Consider the following 22,019-nt stretch of genomic DNA (forward strand, 5'->3'; position numbering starts at 1 on the left):
GTATTTATTAAGAAATAATCTGTGAATTTTTCCTATTGAGTCGAATATGCATTTCGATTTTTCATGCAAGTGATGTCAGCCGCTTTGAGTAACGCAGCTCAATGACTAGACTTAATCTACTACAGCTGATTCTTTTTTTAAATTCAGGATGTGCTTAAAAATAACACAACGAGCCGTTTATATCACGAACTGGTTTGTACAGTTATAAAGAATCCAACTTGCTTCGGGATATTGCTGAACAATGCTGCAAGACGTATCGTCCACATTGTCTAAAGCTGCTTGCCACTCGCAATGGCGCAGGCAATAATTAAGTTTACGACAGATTGTTGAAGACAAATTTAAAGGTATTGCGGTATTTCTAATCATATGTACAATATGGAAAGTGATAAGACAGTTGGAAGCACGACCTTTTATTAAGTTTACATAAGCAGGAAAGCTGCCATAACAAGAAGCCTAAAAAACCTCAACCGGGAAATTTCAAAAGCAACTTGTTTCAAACGAAAGCCAAAACATGTTCATAAGAAACGCGTATTTGCTTACAGCAGGATATACAGATGGCCGAGCTTGTAAGGTGACGTTTTTTGTTTCCTGTCTACATGTGCATATATTCGTGATGCTGCCAAGTGTCTAATTGATTACACTGATTCACCGCCACTCCAGACAGCTATTAAATCTGCGGCTTTCGCCACCGCACTTCATTCATTTGGATCCTCGCGTAAGGGTCCCGTGAAAAGAATTACTGTAAGTGCTCCGAATTGAAGTTGATATAACTCCGCGGAAGCGCATGCTACTGCGAAATAACTGTTAAGCGTAACTGAACTGTAGAGACAGCAAGATAAAGGGAACTTGAAAGTGAACGAATACAAGACATGTCGGCCAGGTAGGAGCGGAACCAGCGCACATGTTCAACAGTTAACTTTATTAACTTCTAAGTTTCTGCCCCGTACGTGATCCGCGATAGAATGCAATAATTGTACACTTTTCACTTCAACGAAATCAGTAAGCTCAAAGTTAGAAGTTGGCAATGCCTGCAGTATGTGGTTCAGCCCCTTTTTATTCTTCCCTAAAATTTTCTTCTCACGACAATGGTCCCATGTGAGTAAATGACGTAGATGAAAGCACTCCTGCACAAACTCTAAAGGCTGACTGCATATACCAAATTCCTATTTCCTTGCCAGCTATTCAACATTACCTTTGTGTCCTGTATAGTATTCTTCTATCCTACTCTTGCACTTTCTCGGTCAAGGTCCTCAATCCTTTCTTGTATTTCATCCCTAGTGTTGCTGAACAGGACAATGTCATCAGCTAATCGAATGTTGTTGAGATTTTCGCTGTTGATCCTCGCTCCTAAATGTCCCCCAGTGTAATGGCTTCGATATTTTTTTTAACGCTCAGTGAATAGCACTGGTGATAATGTGTCTCATTGCCCGACCCCATTTCTAATAGCTATTTTTGTACTCTCTTGTGGAGAATTATGGTAGTTCTGAAGTGTTTGTATACATTTACCAAGACATTGACGTATGCCTCCTATACTTGATTATGCGGTGCCTCTGTGACTGCTTGTATCTCTATTGAACCAAATGAATTTCCATATTCTATGAAAGCCATATAGACACTTTGAGTGTACTGTACAAATTTCTCAATCTGATGCAGACTCGACCTCGCACACGCACACGCACACGCACACACACACACGCACACCACGCACACACACGCACGCACACCACGCACACACAGACACACAGACACACACACACACGCACATTATAGTGAGAGGGATGTAGACATACAGATAGATAGATAGATAGATAGATAGATAGATAGATAGATAGATGGATAGATGGATAGATGGATAGATAGATAGATAGATAGCTAGATAGATAGATAGATAGATAGATAGATAGATAGATAGATAGATAGATAGATAGATAGATAGATAGATAGATAGATAGATAGATAGATAGATAGATAGATAGATAGATAGATAGATAGATATTTCTGTAGGAGAAGTGACGAATGTCCCGGCGAGTGTGGCGGTGGAGCGGGCAAGATTAATTGTGTGACCCAAATTCGACAAGTGAGCAAACTTAAATAGTGACCCACTATTGTCGGTTCGGAGTCAGAAGCAAGGCAGTGCTTGTCCCAGGAAGAAGACGGCTGGACCAGCAGGTCTGTTTCAGTCGTGATGGTGAGGAGCATCACGAGGTGGAGGTGATCACTGTAAAACAGCATGATAGTGCATTTTTATAATTTTTTCAAAATGTCACCGCTCCTGTCTTAAAGACCAGGGGTGTAATTTGCAACTCTTTTGGCTCGCAAGGGCTGCTTACTATGAGCAAACAGTCATTACAATTGAAGCCATTGTGGTTGGCAAATATGAATACGCAGTCACAGTGATATGCAGGAAGAGGCCCCAAGGTAGCACAGACAGGCGAGCGATCGTACGAATGAATAACGATAAATAAAGAATAACATGAGCCTGCCAAGCCCTACGACCAATCTGAATATCAACTAAAACATTGTCCAGGAAAACGACCAACACGCATGCAGAAAATATCTGACAATTTATGCAAAGATGGTGAAACGAACAGGGCACATGCAAGACATATCGTTGCATGTATAGCCCTGAAAATATTGCATGGCCATGAACAATAATGAAATCGCAATGAACAGCTAAAACGGTATGTGTACAAAAAGACGACGTCAATGAAATTCTATATTAATATGCCCAGCATCACGATTAGCTAGCATGTGCTCTTAAAGGGACTTTCTACCGGTTTTAAGAGCTGTCAGGGTTGTAAAGCATGAGAAAGGCTTCCATTCGAAGTGTCTAAGTGCGCAATGATTTTCCTGGAAAGCATGTTGACATGCAGAAAGTTAGTAGCAGAAAGGTAAGCAGATGAGGAGGAATAAACGTTGTTTGGGGGCAGCATCATTGAGACCTAGGCTTCTCTACCCACAGAGTCCAAGTTAGCAGAAGCGCATAAAGTAAGATTTCAGACAGTGCAACAGTGTGTCCAAGCAATATGACTCTCACTGCGCGGCCTTCTCTTTACGGGAAGGTTCATCTATTGGTTGCACTGTTTGACCGTCGGGTGACGCCACCTACAATTTTTGCTTCACTTTCAAAGCCAAATTCAAACATAGGTATTTGTCTATGGAGTGCAAGGTGCTCGTTTCCATCAATATAATAAACAATTTTATAGTTCCCAACACAATCCAACTACGTGTTCCGCGCGGTAAACAGTTCTCTTGCGAAGTGCCCTAAATTGCGAGCATTTTTTTTTGTGAATGCGCGATGCGGGACTTTAATCTTCAGGGAATCGTGACCCACTTGAACCATTGTCAGTTGATATAAGGATGTTCATCGACATTTTTTAAAAATTTTTGTTCAGTTACATATGCTAAAACAGATTACAAGGCACAGTTGTAAACATAACATATAATTATTTTCATCACGCCATATTTCATGCTGCCAATACCACGACCATGGCTGCAGCTCACAGGGTTATTCTGATCAACAGTTATTCGCGAATGTTTTTATTTTCCCCTCAAGACATAGAAAGAAGCCCGAAAGAAAAGCAATATCACTTCTCTTGAAGCAGTTCGAGTCTGCATTAGATTTTAGTAGAGAATATAACGAGCCATGTAGGGCCATAAGTTCCCGCCATCGAAAGCTGAGCAGAACAACAATAATTACATAAACCAGACATGGAAAAGCATAACACTCACTCAGGATAACTGCACAACCACTGCACGTCGATCATCGGACAAAATACATGAAAGTGTTAAGCTGATTATCTATGTAACCCAAGAAACACAGAATAATCAAGTTATGAATGAGGCATGACAAAAGCATCGATTGCGATACCAAATTAGCGGACAGCTATACAAAGTAAGGATAGTTTATCTGATGTATAAACTTGTAAACATAGAAGGGTACTGATTTGGGCTAGTTGGAAACAATTCATGACAAATGTAATCATGAATTGCAAACATAGGCATACAACTAAATTTACAAGCGTTGCGTCGCATGTGCACAAGCAAATGTGAACACATGTGACTCGATGATCGCGGAAACACACTGCCACAACGCTGGAGTGAGGAAGCGCGGTAGCAGCAGCGATCGAATTGGCATTCGTGCTGCCTATCGCATCAACGCGAATTAAGCCGCTAAAGCACAGCACACTGTGGACCCTGTTCCTCTCGCAGATGTCTTTAAAGATACTGCGGGCAGGGCGGGCGGAGGCGGAGGCTGGGCCGTGACACTATCATGGCCATTTCATCATCGTAATCCCAGCTTCGTCATCCGATCCTCGTCATGGCGTTCTCGTCATATCTTTGTCTTTCCATCGACGTCAATCCATATTCATTTTGTCGTAACCGTGGTGTCGGCAACCAATCGTAATTAGGCCGCTCTTGCCATGCTGTCGTAGTCATTGCGTTGTCGTAAATGCCATCTCCGTTTCCATTGGTCCCATTCTGTTCCCATCGTCATGATATCAGCTTCGTTGTTCCACCAACGGCAATCCTTGTTCTTCGTTCTGTCGTAACCATGATGGCGTCAATCTTGATTATGCCGCTGTTGCCATGTAATCGTCGTCATCGGGTCGTCGTCAATCGCAGCTTCGTTATCTGACCCTCGTAATGCCGTCGTTACCATATCACCTTCGTCGATCCATTAACGTCAATCGTTCTTCGCTCAGTCTAACCCTGATCTTATCAGGCAATGGTGATTATGCCACCGTTATCCCGTAATCGTCTTCACTGCGTCGTCATCAGGCAGTCGCTATCATGCGTTCGTTGTCATATCATCGTCGTCACGCTATCGTGGTCGTGCGATTGTCATCGTCATGCAAATGTTGTCAAGGCTCGTCGTCATCACATTGTTTTCATGTCGTCGTCACGCTGACGTCATTATGCCATTCCACATTTATTCTATGCCAATGACAATCTAATGATTGTGATTTCATTGGCGTCGTGCCGTCGTCATGCTGCCATTGTCATTGCTTTGATATCATTTCGTCTTCATCCTTGCAGCGTCGTCACAGCGTCGGCCTCATACAGTCGTCATCATGTCGCCGTGCTCATGGGCGATCTGCGCAAGCGAGTGTCTTAGCGAAGGGGCAACATACTTGAGAACGTCGCATACAGCCGAAGCAACTCTTAAGCGAGCCGAAGTCTTAATATAACCGCTACAGATGTCAAATAAACTGACATCGGAATTGCTGTTCGTCGCTACTTTGTTCGAATGCTAATCATATAACCAATGGCAGTAACCATGAGATCGATTTCTGCGGCAATTTTTTCTCTCGGCATAGCATGGATATTCTATGATCCTTTCTTGCGAATGAGCTGTTCTTAGTAATAAGCTTGACTGTAATCAATCAACTGAAGCTACTTTCGTGGTCCAGGAGAAAGAGAGAGAGAGACAGAGAACGTTATTTAGTCGCCTGCAGAACGACGCCATGCCTAATGGCGCCGCGACGCGGGCCCTGACGTCTTCTCAGCGGGTAGTCTCTATTCAATTCCAGCGCGTGTTACTCCCGCGCTCGGTCGCCCTGAGGCGCAACGTTCCGCCGGTTTCGCACGGCCTTTATCTTTCGAGAGCCGCCGAGACATGCTAGACGGCGCAGGTTGGGGTTTCGTGGTCGTAGCATTCCGCCGCAGCCGTGAGTCGCGCTGGATTCGTTGTACTTATCGAAGCTTCGTCGGGAAACTTGGCGCAATACCATAGGATGTGCGTCAGGGTGGCCCTCTCCCGTTGGCACACGCGGCACACATCACTCGCATATACTTTCGGGTACAGATGAGTCATTAACACTGGGGTGGGTAAGGAACCAGTTTGTAGTTGAACAGCACCGCCTCCGCTCGGCTCCAGGAGAAACATTTCACAAAGTCGGTTGCTGACTGCTGTCAAGAAAGTTGAATTTAAACCTTGATGCAACAAAATGACTTCATGCTTCCTTAAGTGCACGTATTTTTTTCTAATATTTGAGACCAAGCTTCCGTTCTTCCGGTAGCCTCATGCACCTCTGAAAGGTCAGTTCTTATGGTGCTTTTTTTGCCAATATATGTTATCTATGGGTCTTCCCATACTCAAATGCTCGCTTATGACTGGGTCATTTTTCCGCACCATTATTAACGCCAGTGAAGCAGATTCTTTGTTACAGAAACTTAACCTTGTACAATCTTGGTGTGCCAGTAGGCTGTAGGCTACTAATATGAATTGAGGTAAACACAGTGTAATTTACCCAGTGCCGTAAACGCGTTCTATGTCCTTACAGAAAAGGCAATATTGCCATAAGATGGGTAAAATTTAGGTGTAACAATTTCTGATGATCTTACCTGAAGCACACATCTTTCTGCAAAAAAATGCACCTGAGGATCGCTGTTGGGTTGTCCCAGCGTCTGCTTCGTCGCCGTTTCATGGTAAGGCCACAGCAAGTTCGTTTGCGCGTTGTTAACGACTTATTCTTTTCGCATTTCGTTATGTCACTGTTAGCCGCATGAACGGGTGACGGTGGTCTTGCAGCTGTGAACAGCTGCTGCACCATTTGCTACGCTGACTTTCATTTCGCATTCTTCTTTTTATGCGTAGCAATGAATGGTGATACTAGCTATAACAGTGACGCGGCAACGTCCGATTAGAAAATAAAATGGTTCGTTGAAAAATGCGGCCTATGAACACATCCGTTCGGGCTGAGAGCTTTGTGTTATGCGAAGCGACAGCTGAAAAAGTATGGTGCTATACTCTTCCAAAAGAAATGTAGCTTTTTCTAAAGCGGTGCACGCGTAATATTTGCAGTATGGCAATAATGCGCTTTCTCTCAACCTCTGTAGCAGGCCATGTGCGCTCGATTGTAGTTAGCTGTTCTGCATCAGGCTGAAGATACGAGTTGTCATGTTTTTAATTGTGTATAGAGTCGCTACCGTAGAAAGTTCTTTATTTCTTAGCATTTATAACAGTGCTTCCTTAAGCAAAAAAATACGCATTGCATGAAGGAACGCAGCATCTCTATTACAAAGCTTTGCTGACTCCAGTATTGCTTATACGAAGGAACGTAATGCACGTATCATCGTATGATCAGCGATACCTAGCACTTAGCTCCACGAGGAGCCATTTGCATCACGCTTCGCATGATCTAAATCTTCTGGTGTACAAATAACTCTTCAGGCCCAAAGTTGCGTATCCGGGACCCTTATTAGAATTATCCTGCTGACGGGCTGAGCCTTTTGATGGTCGCGCTACAAGATACATTACTTTATTCCATTCTTATGAGGTGAATACGTCATTCATAAAATTTTTTATGTTTAGGCTTATGTTTCGGTTTTGTGCTAAATCATTTTAATCTGTATTAGTACAGTAGGGTGCAGTTGAGCGATTGAACGCAGCAGCATTACTGATTTCTGAAGTATGGCTTACCCGGGGATGTTGTTAAGGCCTTCCAAGAGTCCCTCATAAAAGGGCGCGATTGAGGCCAGAGTGACTGGTTTGAAAGCGAAGAAGTTGACGACTTCGCCTTTGGGAACGCCAAGCCCTCTGAGGACTTCCGTGAATAGCTGCGAAGAAGTGGAATGGATTCTTCGCTACATGTATCGCGCCACAACAAGAATAATCTGCATCGAGCAACTGGCGTAACTTTTCGTAGTTTTATTTATTTTTTTCGACCTACCAGGACTATTGATTGGTGAAAATTGGCGCCGGCAAATGCTCGCTGCATATATGATCCTGAATGCTGCATTCTGAAAAAGTTGCCTATCGAATCTGCATGGCCTAGAGGTGCGGTTAAGACACTGTTTTTCAAGAGCAAGAGTTTCCAATTTTCAGTGCCAGCGGGCTAGACCGCTCGTCACCTGTAGGCAATGGAGAAGCGGCAATGTCATGTTGGCCTCCATACTCAAATGCGGGAAGCATAATCATACGGGGTGTGTTGTTACAATTCAATGAAATCTAGTGATGCTGTCAGACCTGCAAATTGAAGAATGATAAGCTGTCGCGCACGGGAACTCGCGCGTCACGGGACTCGACAAAGCTACGATGACTGTAGGCTCTTTGATTTTCCACTTTCAGATAATGGGCTCTTTCCTTATCAGTTATGTTTCGGCAATATCTCACTAAACGACCTCGTCTGCTACGCCTGGAGTTCAATATATGACGTATAAAGCAAGGTTTTTTTTATTCAATAATACAGGTTTTTACCTAATTCTATGGTTAACCTATTCTTTTTCCCTTAACGAACAGGAAGCAGACGGCAATGTTATAAACGTTGAGCTTCATTGTCCCTGAATGGAGCAATTCTCGTCATATATGTTCACGCTTACACATGCTACATGTGCACATGCAAAAGCAGTGGCAACTTGCAAGTATGGCTGTTTTGAGAAGGTTATTTGCCTTTTGAAAATGACCAAGTACCTTTGCTTCTCAAAGATGCACTGAAGTGACCTTTCTATAACTATGGTAAAATCGAAAGCGCCCAATTCAGTGGAGTAGCAGATATCGCAAAGCTGACCGTTATGGCCCCTGAGCAGCACCGCTTTACTTTTAGTGCTTAAAAGGAATAGAAACGTGCGCTGCCTCGTTCTAATTGCACACAAAGGGGCCCGTAATTGGTACTCTAGATTCGATTTATGAGAACTACGTCGTACTGCATCGATAATTTCAATTCGACCATGTATCCAAGATTGCCAGCTGAAAACGTTGCGGTGCCAGCGTAAAAAATTCGTCGAGAGGCTGAGCCGAAGCTCAGAAAGCAGCCCACCGCGTTAGTTCAATGCTCGAACAAAACTCACCGCGTAGAAATGCTTTAGGGATAAAGCGTAGTTCGCCAGTGTGCCGCGTGAAAACGACGACGCGATCAGCTGTAGCACTCCGCCGAGGAAGCCAAAACCGTGCAGTGGTACGGTTTGCAGTATCTCTCTTCCGGTGTCCGTCAGCGTCGCTTTGTCGAAATGCGTTGAACTAGAAGAGACGAGACTATAGTTCATGATGAACATGTACTTGGACGTGCCGCCACGTCCTTCTAGGAACTCGTACCCATCGCCTGCGAAGAGTGAGCGGAAGAGCGACGAATGCTTAGCCTGTTTGTGGTTTGGAGATTTCCCGTTAAAGTGGCTACCTCTCGGACCTCTGAGCACGGCCTCCGAGAATCGGCGGCATACGCGCGCGCGCTCCGCCATATCTCAGAGGCCATGCTGTAGGACCGGACTTCTTTCACCAAATATAACTGGAGGTAATTGTACAAACTATACATATTAGCAGCGTCGTGGGTGTATAGCGGGTGCTTTTACATCGCAAGACTAACACCCCTTTATTTAAGCCTTTAGGTCGTGTGATAGATTAAATGAGCATGATTATAACGTTTCAAAAGCAGTCACCGGACACCTTGGGATACATTGCAGAGATTGCGGATGTCGGTCATTCTTTAAGAAATGCAAGATTGTGAGAAAAGATAGCAGCCAAATGACTCGAGAGATACTCGCAGCCGCTAAGACGGCGCGTTTGGGAAGTATGTGCGCGAGCATGATATCAGTATCCCTTAGTGCAAAGGCAATAGATTTCCTCATGCGCTAACCTGAAGTTTTGTATCCTGGTTCCTTTTTCGCGATGTGAAGTACAGCAAGAATAGTCACATGACAAAGCCTACTTGGCAATAATGGATGGCCGTGTTTGTAAAATTTTTGTGTCTTGTCGTTTAGTGATGATGATGATGATGATGATGATGATGATGCAGCTCAAAACGCTGGCTGGGCTATTACAAATGTGGCACTTCTGTGGTGCATGAGATGCTGCCCGGCAGAACATAACCTGTGCGAAGGCCCAAGGAGAAGATCTATAGCTTTAGCGTGACACTTACTGTCAATTCCGCTCAAACTAAACCCCTACATTGACGCGGCACCACCGCCTTTGCTAAACAGCGACAACACCTCGTGTGCGCTGCTGTGCTCTGTTTCCGGAGTAACACCAGTTCTGCTACCGCGATTTCTGTTTCCGGGGTTTTCATTTCTGGTTGTTCTGCTTTCCGTAACTCCGGTTCCTGGAATTTCGCTTGTTGCAGGTTCACTTCAGTACGCCGCAGCAGGGTGTCCTGAAGGGGACTACAACAACCACGACAGCATCAGTACAGGAGATGGCAGTGACGTCACTTTCACTCGAAAATGAGAAGGAGGGACAGCATATAGCTTACACTTGAAACCGGAAGCTGAGGGGATTAGAGAGAGAAACAGAATTGGGGAGGAAGAAAGTAGGTAGGTGGTATCAACCTGGTCTGCAGAAACGTGTTTGTGTGGAGGGGGGGGGGGGGCTTATTTCAGACCAGTGTATGCGCCACGCTATGGCATAATCGCAACGCAGATATTGCAACATGTATGCCAGCAACAGTGGAGGCCAGGATGCTGCCCTGGGTCCCACAGTGGCGTATGAGAGTAGCATGACCTCTTGTTGTCTTGTTCACCTCTTGAATGAGAGGAGCGTGACTTCGGTGCTTTTGCCGTCAAACGCGCTGTGCGTCTCTGAAGGCTTGCTAAGCAGCTCAAGCAGGACAGCGTGACGGCGGCGCTGCGATAGTGCATCGAGCGTGCCAGGGATTACTATCGGGACTTAATGACTGAATAAGATGATGAAATCACCCGCTCAGGGGTTTATTTCAGAAAAGCCATATAGATCTTGCGGCTCGCGCCCTCGGAACAATTGCGAAGTAGTTCAACCCTAAAAATCAGTTGATAGAGCAACTAGGAACCTAAAGTATCCAAAGATATATATATATATATATATATATATATATATATATATATATATATATATATATTACAGCCCTGATTGTGAACACTGCCAGATGCGTGAAACGCTGGACCACATATGAGGGATTGGCCAGCATATGTAGTGGAGTGGAGGGCGTTGGAAAGTTCCCGAGCCAACGTTGGTAGGCAACGACTGACGGAGGACGCTATCCTAGGCCCATGGCCTGACACTGCAACTTCAAAGCAGGCAACTAAAGCGCTGTTCCAGTTTCAGCAGGACACCAAGATAGACGAGTGGCTGTTGTACGACCACTGTCGAACTTACATAAGCATTTATCACTTTTCGTAGCATCGTCGCCCATCCCAGTACGTTAACTCCAGTTCCCTCCTTTCCAATGCAGAGCAGCAGACTAGAGCCCGCTAGCTCAGGTTGACCTCTGTCTTTCCTGTCAATAAATTCTATCTATCTATCTTATATCCTATAGTTTATAGCAGCGGTGGCGTAGAGGTAGAACACACGCCTTGCGTGTAAGAGGTCCGTGGTTCAAATCCCGGTGCCGGCAATTTTCCACCGGATTAAAAAAAAATACGCGTGTTGATAAATTTGCATAAACAGGCCTGGAGTGTGTCCTGATCCCGGTGACCAGAACCGGTAACGCACTCCCTCACCAGAGCAGGATTGGCCACCCTGGTGCACTACTTGGCCACAACCTCCTATATGAACACAACAATCAAACCGGCCCTCACTCCCCAGCAGCTGCGAAGCAACTGACCACGGCGGCGGTCAGACCTGCGACGCAGCAGAGGGTGCCAGGAATCCCTGGCTCCGGACAGGCCGCCATTTGAATATGAACCTGGCAACGTTTAACGCTAGAACGTTATCTAGTGAGGCGAGTGTAGCAGTGCTATTGGAGGAATTAGAGGGCAGTAAATGGATATAATAGGGCTCAGTGAAGTTAGGAGGCCAAAAGAAGCATATACAGCGCTAAAAAGTGGGCACGTCCTGTGCTACCGAGGCTTAGCGGAGAGACGAGAACTAGGAATCGGATTCCTGGTTAATAAGAATATAGCTGGTAACATAGAGGAATTCTATAGCATTAACGAGAGGGTGGCGGGTCTTGTTTTGAAACTTAATAAGAGGTACAAAATGAAGGCTGTACAAGTCTACGCCCCTGCATCCAGTCATGATGACCAGGAAATCGAAAGCTTCTATGAAGACGTGGAATCGGTGATGGATAGAGTGAAAACAAAATACACTATAATAATGGGTGACTTTAATGCCAAGGCAGGCATGAGACAAGGCGGTGGGGGAATATGGCATAGGCACTAGGAAAAGCAGGGGAGAGTCATTAGTAGAGTGTGCGTAACAGAATGATATGCGGATAATGAATACCTTCTTCCGCAAGCGGGATAGCCGAAAGTGGACGTGGATGAGCGCTAACGGCGAGACTAGAAATGAAATAGGCCTCATACTCTGCGCTAACCCTGGCATCGTACAAGATGTGGACGTACTCGGTAAGGTGCGCTGCAGTTACCACAGGATGTTAAGAACTCGAATTAGCCTAGACTGGAGGAGGGAACGGAAGAAACTGGTACATAAGAAGGCGATTAATTAGTTAGCGGTAAGAGGGAAAATAGAGGTATTGCAGATCAAGCTACAGAACAGGTATTCTTGTTTAACTCGGAAGAGGACCTTGGTGTTGAAGCCATGAACGACAATCTTGTGGGCATCATTAGGGAGTGTGCAATGGAAGTCGGTGGTAACTCCTTTAGGGAGGATACCACTAAACTATCGCAGGAGACGAAAGATCTGATCAAGAAACGCCAATGTATAAAAGCCTCTAACCCTACAGCTAGAATAGAACTGGCAGAATTTTCGAAGTTAATCAACAAGCGTAAGACAGCTGACATAAGGAAGTATAGTATGGATAGAATTGAACATGCTCTCACGAACGGAGGAAGCTAAAAAGCAGTGAAGAAGAAACTAGGAATTGGCAAGAATCAGATGTGTGCGTTAAGAGACAAAGCCGGCAATATCATTACTAATATGGATGAGATAGTTGAGAATGAGTTGAGCGATGAGAAGTGGCTGAGGAGTTCTATAGAGATTTATACAGTACCAGTGGCACCCACGACGATAATGGAAGAGAAAATAGCCTACCAGAATTCGAAATCCCACAGGTAACGCCAGAAGAAGTAAAGAAAGCCTTAGGAGCTATGCAAAGGGGGAAGGCAGCCGGGGAGGATCAGGTAACATCAGATTTGTTGAAGGATGGTGGTCAGACTGTTCTAGAGAAACTGGCCACCCTGTATACGCAATGCCTCATGACCTCGAGCGTACCGGAATCTTGGAAGAACGCTTGCATAGTCCTAATCCATAAGAAAGGGGACGCCAAAGACTTGAAAAATTATAGACCGATCAGCTTACTGTCAGTTGCCTAAAAAGTATTTACTAAGGTAATCGCAAATAGAATCAGGAACACCTTAGACTTCTGTCAACCAAAGGACCTGGCAGGATTCCGTAAAGGGTACTCAACAATAGACCATATTCACACTATCAATCAGGTGATAGAGAAATGTGCGGAATATAACCAACCCTTATATATAGCTTTCATTGATTACGAGGAAGCCTTTGATTTTGTCGAAACCTCAGCAGTCATGGAGGCATTACGAAATCAGGTTGTAGACGAGCCGTATATAAATATACTGAAAGATATCCATAGGGACTCCACAGGCACCGTAGTCCTCCATAAAGAAAGCAACAAAATCCCAATAAAGAAAGGCGTCAGGCAGGGAGATACGATCTCTCCAATGCAATTCGCAGCATGTTCACAGGAGGTATTCAGAGACCTGGATTGGGAAGAATTGGGGATGAAAGTTACTGGAGAATACCTTAGTAACTTGCGATTCGCTGATGATATTGCCTTGCATGGTAACTCAGGGGACCAATTGCAATGCATGCTCACTGACCTGGAGAGGCAAAGCAGAAGAGTGGGTCTAAATTTTAATCTGCCGAAAACTAAAGTGATGTTTAACAGCCTCGGAAGAGAACAGCACTTTACGATAGGTAGCGAGGCGCTGGAAGTTGTAAGGAAATACATTTACTTAGGGCAGGCAGTGATGGCGGATCCGGTTCATGAGACTCAGATAATCAGAAGAATAAGAATGAGCGGGGGTCGTTTGGCAGGCATTCTCAGATCATGAACAGCAGGTTGCCATTTTCCCTCAAGAGAAAAGTGTATAACAGCTGTGTTTTACCAGCATTCACCTACAGGCAGAAACCTGGAGGTTTACGAAAAGGGTTCTACTCAAATTGAGGACGACACAACGAGCAATGGAAAGAAGAATGATGGGTATAACGCTAAGGGATAAGAAAAGAGCAGATTGGGTGAGGGAACAAGCACGAGGTAATGACACCTTAGTTTAAATCAAGAAAAAGAAATGGGCATGGGCAGGACATGTAATGATTAGGGAAGATAACCGATGCATGGTCATTAAGGGTTACGGACTGGATTCCAAGGGAAGGGAAGCGTAGCAGGGGGTGGCAGAAAGTTAGGTGGGCGGATGAGATTAAGAAGTTTGCAGGAATGACATGGCCACAATTTGTATTTGACCGGGGTGGTTGGAGAAGTATGGGAGAGGCCTTTGCCCTGTAGTGGGAGTAACAAGGCTGATGACGATGATGATGATTATGATGATGATTATTATCTATCTTACGTAACCTAATATTTAGTTCAACTGGTTACGTTAACAGAAAACTCAGGCTGTTTAAGCTTACTGATTACTTTTCGCATGGGAGGGTGCGTGAAAGATCACGTATGTACACGGCTTCGATTTCTTCGATTGCTTGCCTTCACAAATGTTCATTGCAAGCAGCCAAAGAAAACAATTAAAATGACCCTAGCAATACACAATAGAGACCTAGACACCCTCTTTACGCTTCTTTTCAATTTGATTATTCTGCAGTTTCTTTCTTTTTTGCCTCGTTTTGTGGCTATCCATTAGCTGTTCCAGCTCGTCGAAATCGATCCTACGCAGCCATGAAACAAAGTATTGCACACCAGCTGCTAATTGTTGTTGCTATCTCTTTCATTCTCGAATATGAATGCGTGTCTGTGTGTGGGGGGGGGGGGCGGTGGAGGATGTTGTAGCGAGGCTTGTGTCTATTTGTTCTCCCTCTCGTGTGAGTATGTTTGCGAGTGTAGGAGTGTGAACACTGTTTTTTCACAGAATGTGCCAATGAGAACACAGCTATATAAACGTTGACTGCAAGGAGCCCTCAAGTGTAAGGACTAAAGTGGCAAGAATCAATATGCGCGTTTAACAGCTACAGCATTTCGATAACGATTGTTTCAAGTTTCTTTCATAATTACGCAGGAGGCAGCAAATAGTAGCCGCGATCACTGCGGATTAAGCGTCAGCCGCAACGTATCTGCTAGCATTTTGTTTTCTTGGTTTCAGAATTTTACCCTTCTGTACTACCCATACGTTCCGAAATTATCTCGTTTATGGTATAATCGTTGTTATTTTATTAGGAGTATAAAAATTTTAGACATAATTACGGAATGTATGGGTAGTCCAGAAGGGCAAAATGTAAATGCAGCAGATAACTGTGACCGTTGTGACCGAATGAATGAACTAGTATTTTTATGGAGCTGCAACACCAAAAGCAACAAAGTGATTATCTGAGATGCTATAAAAGAGAACTCCAGGTACAGCCTTGACCATCTTGGGTTCTTTAAAGAGACACTAAAACGGAAGTTGAGTTTTATGCAAACTTCTGCGTCTATTTTAACATAAAAGCCGCTCTTACTGCGTGAGGTGGCTAGGTGCAGCAGATAAGATCCAAAAACGCAAAACAGGTGCTGACGCCACCTTGACATTCTCACACAATCTCTTCGTGCCTTCATAAATTTCGACGGCGCTTTTCTCGAAAGTAATGATTTCTCGATTTTATATGTGTGTCAGTACTGACTCCAGGTGGCCCATGTTATATAGGGGAACGCATCCGTACACCTACACTTGCCACTGTTTTTGTTATCTGCCACTGAGAGACGCTACCAAAAGACGATCCCCCGATGGCGCAAGCTGAGTCAGTGGCACAGTTTGCGGGGCAAAGTTCACTTCTGCCAAATGGCCGAGCGTAAAAATGCCGAACATGCTGTCAGAGCCGGAGTACAACTGGCGGAAGTCACATTCTAGCGACGAACCCAAAGAACGAGCTGTAAGTGCATCTCTAGAGGAGTGATCAGTTTAAGCAATACACTCTGCTGTGTTTCCAAGCGAAAGGTCTCTTGTGTTTTCTGTCAGATCGACGATACTTTATGGAAAAGGAGCCAAGGACTGAGCTGTACCAGTTTTCAGAACTATTCCTGGGCTCTTGACTTTTACCTAATAATTTCAATAAAGTGTCTCCCTGACTTTATCTTCGAGAAATGAGGTTCTTACTGAAAAATGTCTGAAAACAGATTTTTCGAAGTATGGTTCAACAGCCTATGCAATAGTGCTGTGTTCTTCTTTGCATACTAAAAGCGCGGCGCAAAAATTGCAGCAGAAATTTTCGCTGATAGCGAGCGTAGTGCTTAAAGGGGGTACGTACTCTTGAACATCCCGTCTGGAGTCTGTGGAATATCGAGCACGATGTAGTCGCACAGGCCAGGCTCGGGCATCGCACTGTTGATAATACTTGATTTTTCCGCGGGACTCGTCACGTAGTTGGGAGACGTCATCTGGCACACCAGGGGAGGCTTCTCTGCAAGGAGATAAGAAATGCTTTGCTCTCGGAAGTACTCAGCGTATTGCTGCATCTATAGTGATACGCGCACTCATTGTTTTATGCTTTCAGTGAACGTTTTTTTTTACGAACCAATCCGTGTTGCAATGTTATGGCTCAGCGAAAGTCGCGACTTTCTTTATGCCAAGTTTCTCGAATGTTGCCGTCGGTTCTATTCATTTTCTTTTGGTACTGAGCATTGTGTTATCAGATTGTATGCGCGACACGAATTGCGTAGTGCTTTCTGAAAGGCATGTGGGCACCAGTGACTCATTTGCGAGGGACGTGCTGAAAGTTCGTCGTTCATTTCAAGTTTACAGCCAAAAGCAAACACAGCAAGGCGACACAAACTACACACGTTGCACTATTTCTTCCATATAGTCGCCATCGACATTGAGACATTTGTCCTAGCGTACTATCAGTTTGAAGAAACCACTCTGGTAACACTCAGCGCCCTGCCATGCAAAGCCTGAGACATGACCTCTTCAGCATGCACGATCTATAGGCGTTCATGGCTGGCGGATACACTGGTCCCACGTGCCCATTCATACCGGTTAAAAGTGCGGATTTCCATTGCCAACAATGTTGCCAGCACCCGTCTGTCTGCCATGGTGATTTGTACTCGAATAACCGCGGTCACGCCGGTCTGCCGATACTCTCTTCGGCACTCTGCGCATGCGTCTTTTCGCTTCCGCTTCCGCTCCTTCCGTCGTTGAACCAAGAAAGTGCGTCAATTATTAGGGCGGTTGTTTGTTTCGCCTGGTGTACCATCTTCTGTTTCGAAAAAGGTGTTATAATGTGTAATGTCATTATACAATTCACATTATAATCCGAATATTTACGTTGGTGCCCATGTAAAGAAATGGCAAACGTACCTCGAGGCCAATGTTTTAACCAAGCTGCACTGAAGCTAGATTTAATGACATTACATTTACATTTATTGACAATAATGTTGATAACATTAAAGTTACATTTATTTACATTTATGTTGATAAGTCTAAATTTCAAAGGCTGATGTTCCTGTATATTATGTTTTATTTATCTTTTTTATTGTTCTGTATTCTATTTTTTATTATTATTTCCAGCCTTTTTTGTTACTATTGATGTAACCACTCCTGCTTGGGCCCGAATAGGGCCTGCAGTATTTGTAAATAAATAAATAAATAAATATGATGTCATCAGGAGTGGAAGTCGGTTTCATGTTTCCAGACGGCCAGCATGTAATCTCGTGGCGCTACCTCGGGAAAACATTTTCGGCGCTCTCAGTGGCGTCTGAGGACTCACAGAGTCGAGAAAAAGAACTCATTCAAATTCAAATTCTTTACTTCTGCCTTGCACAAATACAGACAGCGGAGGCGGAGAAAAAGCTGTCACAAACAGCTTGACAAAGCCGCAGCCCCCTTTCGCTTGGCAGTGGCTTCACAGCAAGGCTTTTAACACAAAGGTAATTGCAGTCTAATAACGCTTATACATAATTGACAAATACAAAAGAAAACATAACAAAATTATACAATATTTAGACAATATTCACCACCAAGAAGAACAGAACCTACATGGTAACATAGATAGTACGCAAAGCACTGTTTGACGCACTGAAAAGATCAAAATGATTATGTACATAAGCATTTAAGAGGGAAGGAAGAGTGAATTGCAGGCGTTCTCTACCGCAATTTATTCGAGGGGTTGGCACTACCCAATTTTCCGCATGTCTTGTCTTGTAGGTCGCTTCTCGGGTACGTAAATCAGGAAGGTAACGTATGTGGTTTACGTTTCTCCGTGTTTCCAGTTTAAACCGAACACTTAAGCGGTATTTGTACAAGTTGTGGATCTTAAGCACACTACTTTGCAGAAAGAGATCCGCGCTCGGTGAGCCCCAGGGGACATTGTGGACATGACGAAGGAACTTCATCTGCAAAATGTAGATGCGTTGAAGACAGCTAATTGTGGCTGTGCCCCATACTAAATGGCAATAGTTTAAATAGGAGTAAGAAAGTGAATTGTAGATGAGTAATTTTACTTGCCTTGGAGTAATTTTACTATGCTTTATGCTTTCAGTAATATCAGTAATAATCACGAGACAACGCCTATACTTTGTCCCCTGTTTGCGATTAGATGAAGTGATGGCTGATTTCGCTATTTATTTTTCGCGGTCATGGCACACAATCTGCAAGATCGAACTCAGAAGTGGGCGGGCTGATTGCTGGCGTGTTATTCCGCAATTACGCTGTGCCCGGAGGACGTCACTATGCGAAATCCGGTGCGACATGTCGCTTGTCGCTCTATCTCGAAAATTGGGTGTAGTAGTTGAGCCTTAAAGCGGACGCGCTTGGCATGCAGATGAGATTAAGATGGTCGCTTCATGTAGTCCTTGCTATCGTTGAGTTTGTGTGTAAATTGTTTTGTGGGTACAAGTTCAGCTAATGAAGAGATGGTTTCTGCGACTGTAGTAGCTGTGCCACCTCTTATTCTTGAACGTCACCACAATGCGACTTCTGATGGAGGCACTGTTGCGTTGATGTGTCGGACGCCCGCGTCAAACCCAAACCGTGAAGACAACGCAACAGTCGCATCTCACCATCGAGCTAGCCGCGGACTACGAAAGCAGGCCTCGAAACGTGGTGTTTTACCCGAGTCGACCAGGAAGGTCACAGCCAGGTCAGCAACTCCTATGACCGACCTGGCATCGCCTGCAGCTATCGTACTGCAACAACCACGGGAATCACCCAACTTCCACACAGCTCCGTCCGACAACTCGGAAACCTCGCTCAAGCCTTCAACAGCTGGTACTCCAAACATAGCTACTCCGTGTGTCCGACTTGGAAGGCGTCGCGAGGGCCTAGTTCGAGATTCGGGTGTTTACATTAGCGACGCGGGACGGTTTTGAAGTTTGAAGTTTATTACAATTTTGACAATACAAGATTGTCATGGCGCCGGAGCAAAAGGCGAGACTATACACGCCTGACTAGGCACCTGGCGCCACGAGCACAGCAGACAACAGTGCAAAAAATATATACATATATACACATAATACACACATATACATACTTATATATACGAATGATACAATTATACATACAAGAAATCATTGCAACACAATAAGTATGAATAATGAAAATGAAGAAATAAAGTGCGTACAGAAAGATACAGGAAGGCCAAAAAGCCACATGGGAACAAAAAAGTCTTGCAACGCATGAAATTGCATATCAGTCGAAAAAAACAGGAAATAAATTACAAAAAAACAGGTGTCATTTGTTGGAAAAATACAGTTTTGATTTCTTTCTGAATATTGAAATGGTTGAGGGATCTTGCATGATATCAAATAAAGCGTGCTCATCATTAAGTAAATTAGGAATCTGCCATGGTAGAAGCTGATTGCCGTAGTTTGTTCTAGTTTTTACTTTAATAAAGTTCCTAGCTCTTAAGGTGTAGTTAGTTGTGTTATTAGTATATATAGAAAAATAGTTCTCACGATTACTTATGTATTCTAAAAAAGCTTTTTCGGATAACTTTTGTTTATATAGGCTAGCGAAACTCAAAATACTGTCCTGGTGAAAGTACTCAGAGGTATGTTCTTACATCGATAGGTTAATAATACGAACGCACTTCTTCTGCATTCGGAATAGAGTTTCCAAATTAGCCTTAGAAGTGACGCCCCAGATAAGTAGACAATAGTGGAGTCTAGAATGGATAGTAGAAAAGTATAACTGACGTTTAAGTTTTAAAGGTAACAGCGTGCGATGCTTATTGAGCATACCAATTAATTGTGCTATGCTACGTTTAATATAACTTACGTGATGCGTCCACCGTAGATTTTCATGGAAGAGTACACCCAAGAACTTGTACTGGGAAACCCTTTCAAGTGGTTGCGATTGAAATATTAAAGAAGATGCGAACTTAACTGGTTTGTTAATAGGAGTAAAAACAATATACTTTGTTTTTTTTAACATTTAGGCTCAACTTATTAGCCCATTGCCACACTGAAAGGGAATTTAACCGTTTGTTAATAAGAGGAATTAGAGTAGAGATGTTATCAGAGGAGAAAAAAAAAAAACGTTTGTATCGTCGGCATATAATACAATGTCGGGTGTTCCTGGTATTGCCACGATATCATTGATATAAAGAAGGAAAATCGTAGGACCTATAATAGTACCCTGCGGGACGCCGTACCTAATGTCTGCTAAATCTGATTTTATGCTGTTGATTTCCACAAATTGGGAGCGGTGTGATAGATAGCTACGCAGTAAGTCTAAAGCAATGCCTCTAATTCCATAAAAGGGTAATTTAGAAAAAAGTATGTCATGTTTAATTGAATCAAATGCTTTATTGAAGTCTAAAAATAAGCCTATTGTGTATTGTTGGTTTTCTATATTGGTAACAATTTTATCACGTATTTCAAGTAACGCAGATTCAGTGGATTTACCCCTTTGAAAGCCATACTGATTCGGGGATTTAAGGTTGTGCTTTTGCGTGTGTCCAGTTATTCTAGAATTTAAGGCGTTTTCAATAATTTTTGAAAAAAACTGGAAGTATTGATATCGGCCGGTAATTAGTGATGCAATCAGTTGCGCCACCTTTATGCAAGACGACGATCCTAGCAATTTTCATGTTATCCGGAATTGTGCCTGTAGAAAACACAATATTTGTTATGTCACAAAGAGCACTGCATAATAAATCCGTGACTGCTTTAATTGGTGCTATTTTAATACCGCCATAACCACAAGAAGAGCTGTTCTTTAAATTGCTAATAATGTGTGCTATTTCTGTAGGTGTAACAGGACGAAGATACATAGTATTTTGCAAACTGGTGTTAATATAGTCCTTAAAGTTGTTCCTAACTTCTGAGTCAAAGGAGCCAAAGCACTAGAACTGCTGATTGAATACTTCTGCGAGGGATTTACCACTTAGCACTCTATCGCCGTACGTAAGTTCCTGGGGAATGCTATTTTTTGTGTGCCGTAATAGGTCCTTTAGAGTTCGCCAAGTTTTCTTAGGATCATAAAGAATGTCCGTAAATTTGTTAGCGTAGTAATCAACACGTGACTTTTTTATGTCGGCATTTAGCCTGTTCCTGACCTTTTTATATTGCTTTAAAATTTCTGCGTCCTTATATTTCAGGAAGTTGCTGAAGAGCTTATCTCGTGCTTTCATTCTCTTGACTAAGTCGTAGGGAACCCAGGATTTCCTCGCTTTCTTGAACTTTCGAACAGTTACCAAAGGAAAAGAATGTTCGTAAATGTCAATAATTTTCTCGAGAAAACTGTTGTATAAAAGGTCTGAATCAGATTTATTTTTATCTAAAATTTTATTCCAGTTTACAGATGCAATATTTTAACGGAAGTTATCAATCGCGCGATTGGTTATCATCCGCGTAGTTTTTGTCGAGTTTTCTATGGTAACCTGTGGAAAGGTGCGCTTAGGAATGAAGCAGAACAAAGGTAAATGATCACTGGATTTGTGAAGTCACCGAGAATTCGCGGACACCTTTCTTTAAGGTGGGACTTCCATT

At 43.6% G+C, this 22,019-nt stretch overlaps 1 protein-coding gene across 1 annotated transcript in view; it reads right to left on the minus strand.

The window, feature by feature from the left end:
- LOC139047025 (uncharacterized) overlaps positions 1-22,019 on the minus strand; it is a 54,891-nt gene that overhangs the window by 5,851 nt on the left and 27,021 nt on the right. The window contains exons 5-8 of the mRNA XM_070520965.1: positions 16,340-16,492; positions 8,794-9,044; positions 7,427-7,563; positions 2,104-2,218 (exon numbers count right to left, since the gene is read on the minus strand). Of these exons, the coding sequence (XP_070377066.1) occupies positions 2,104-2,218; positions 7,427-7,563; positions 8,794-9,044; positions 16,340-16,492 (656 nt within the window). The remainder of the gene's footprint in view (positions 1-2,103; positions 2,219-7,426; positions 7,564-8,793; positions 9,045-16,339; positions 16,493-22,019) is intronic.

The sequence above is a fragment of the Dermacentor albipictus genome, chromosome 6, assembly GCF_038994185.2.
Source record: "Dermacentor albipictus isolate Rhodes 1998 colony chromosome 6, USDA_Dalb.pri_finalv2, whole genome shotgun sequence".
NCBI classification, from domain to species: Eukaryota; Metazoa; Arthropoda; class Arachnida; order Ixodida; family Ixodidae; genus Dermacentor; species Dermacentor albipictus.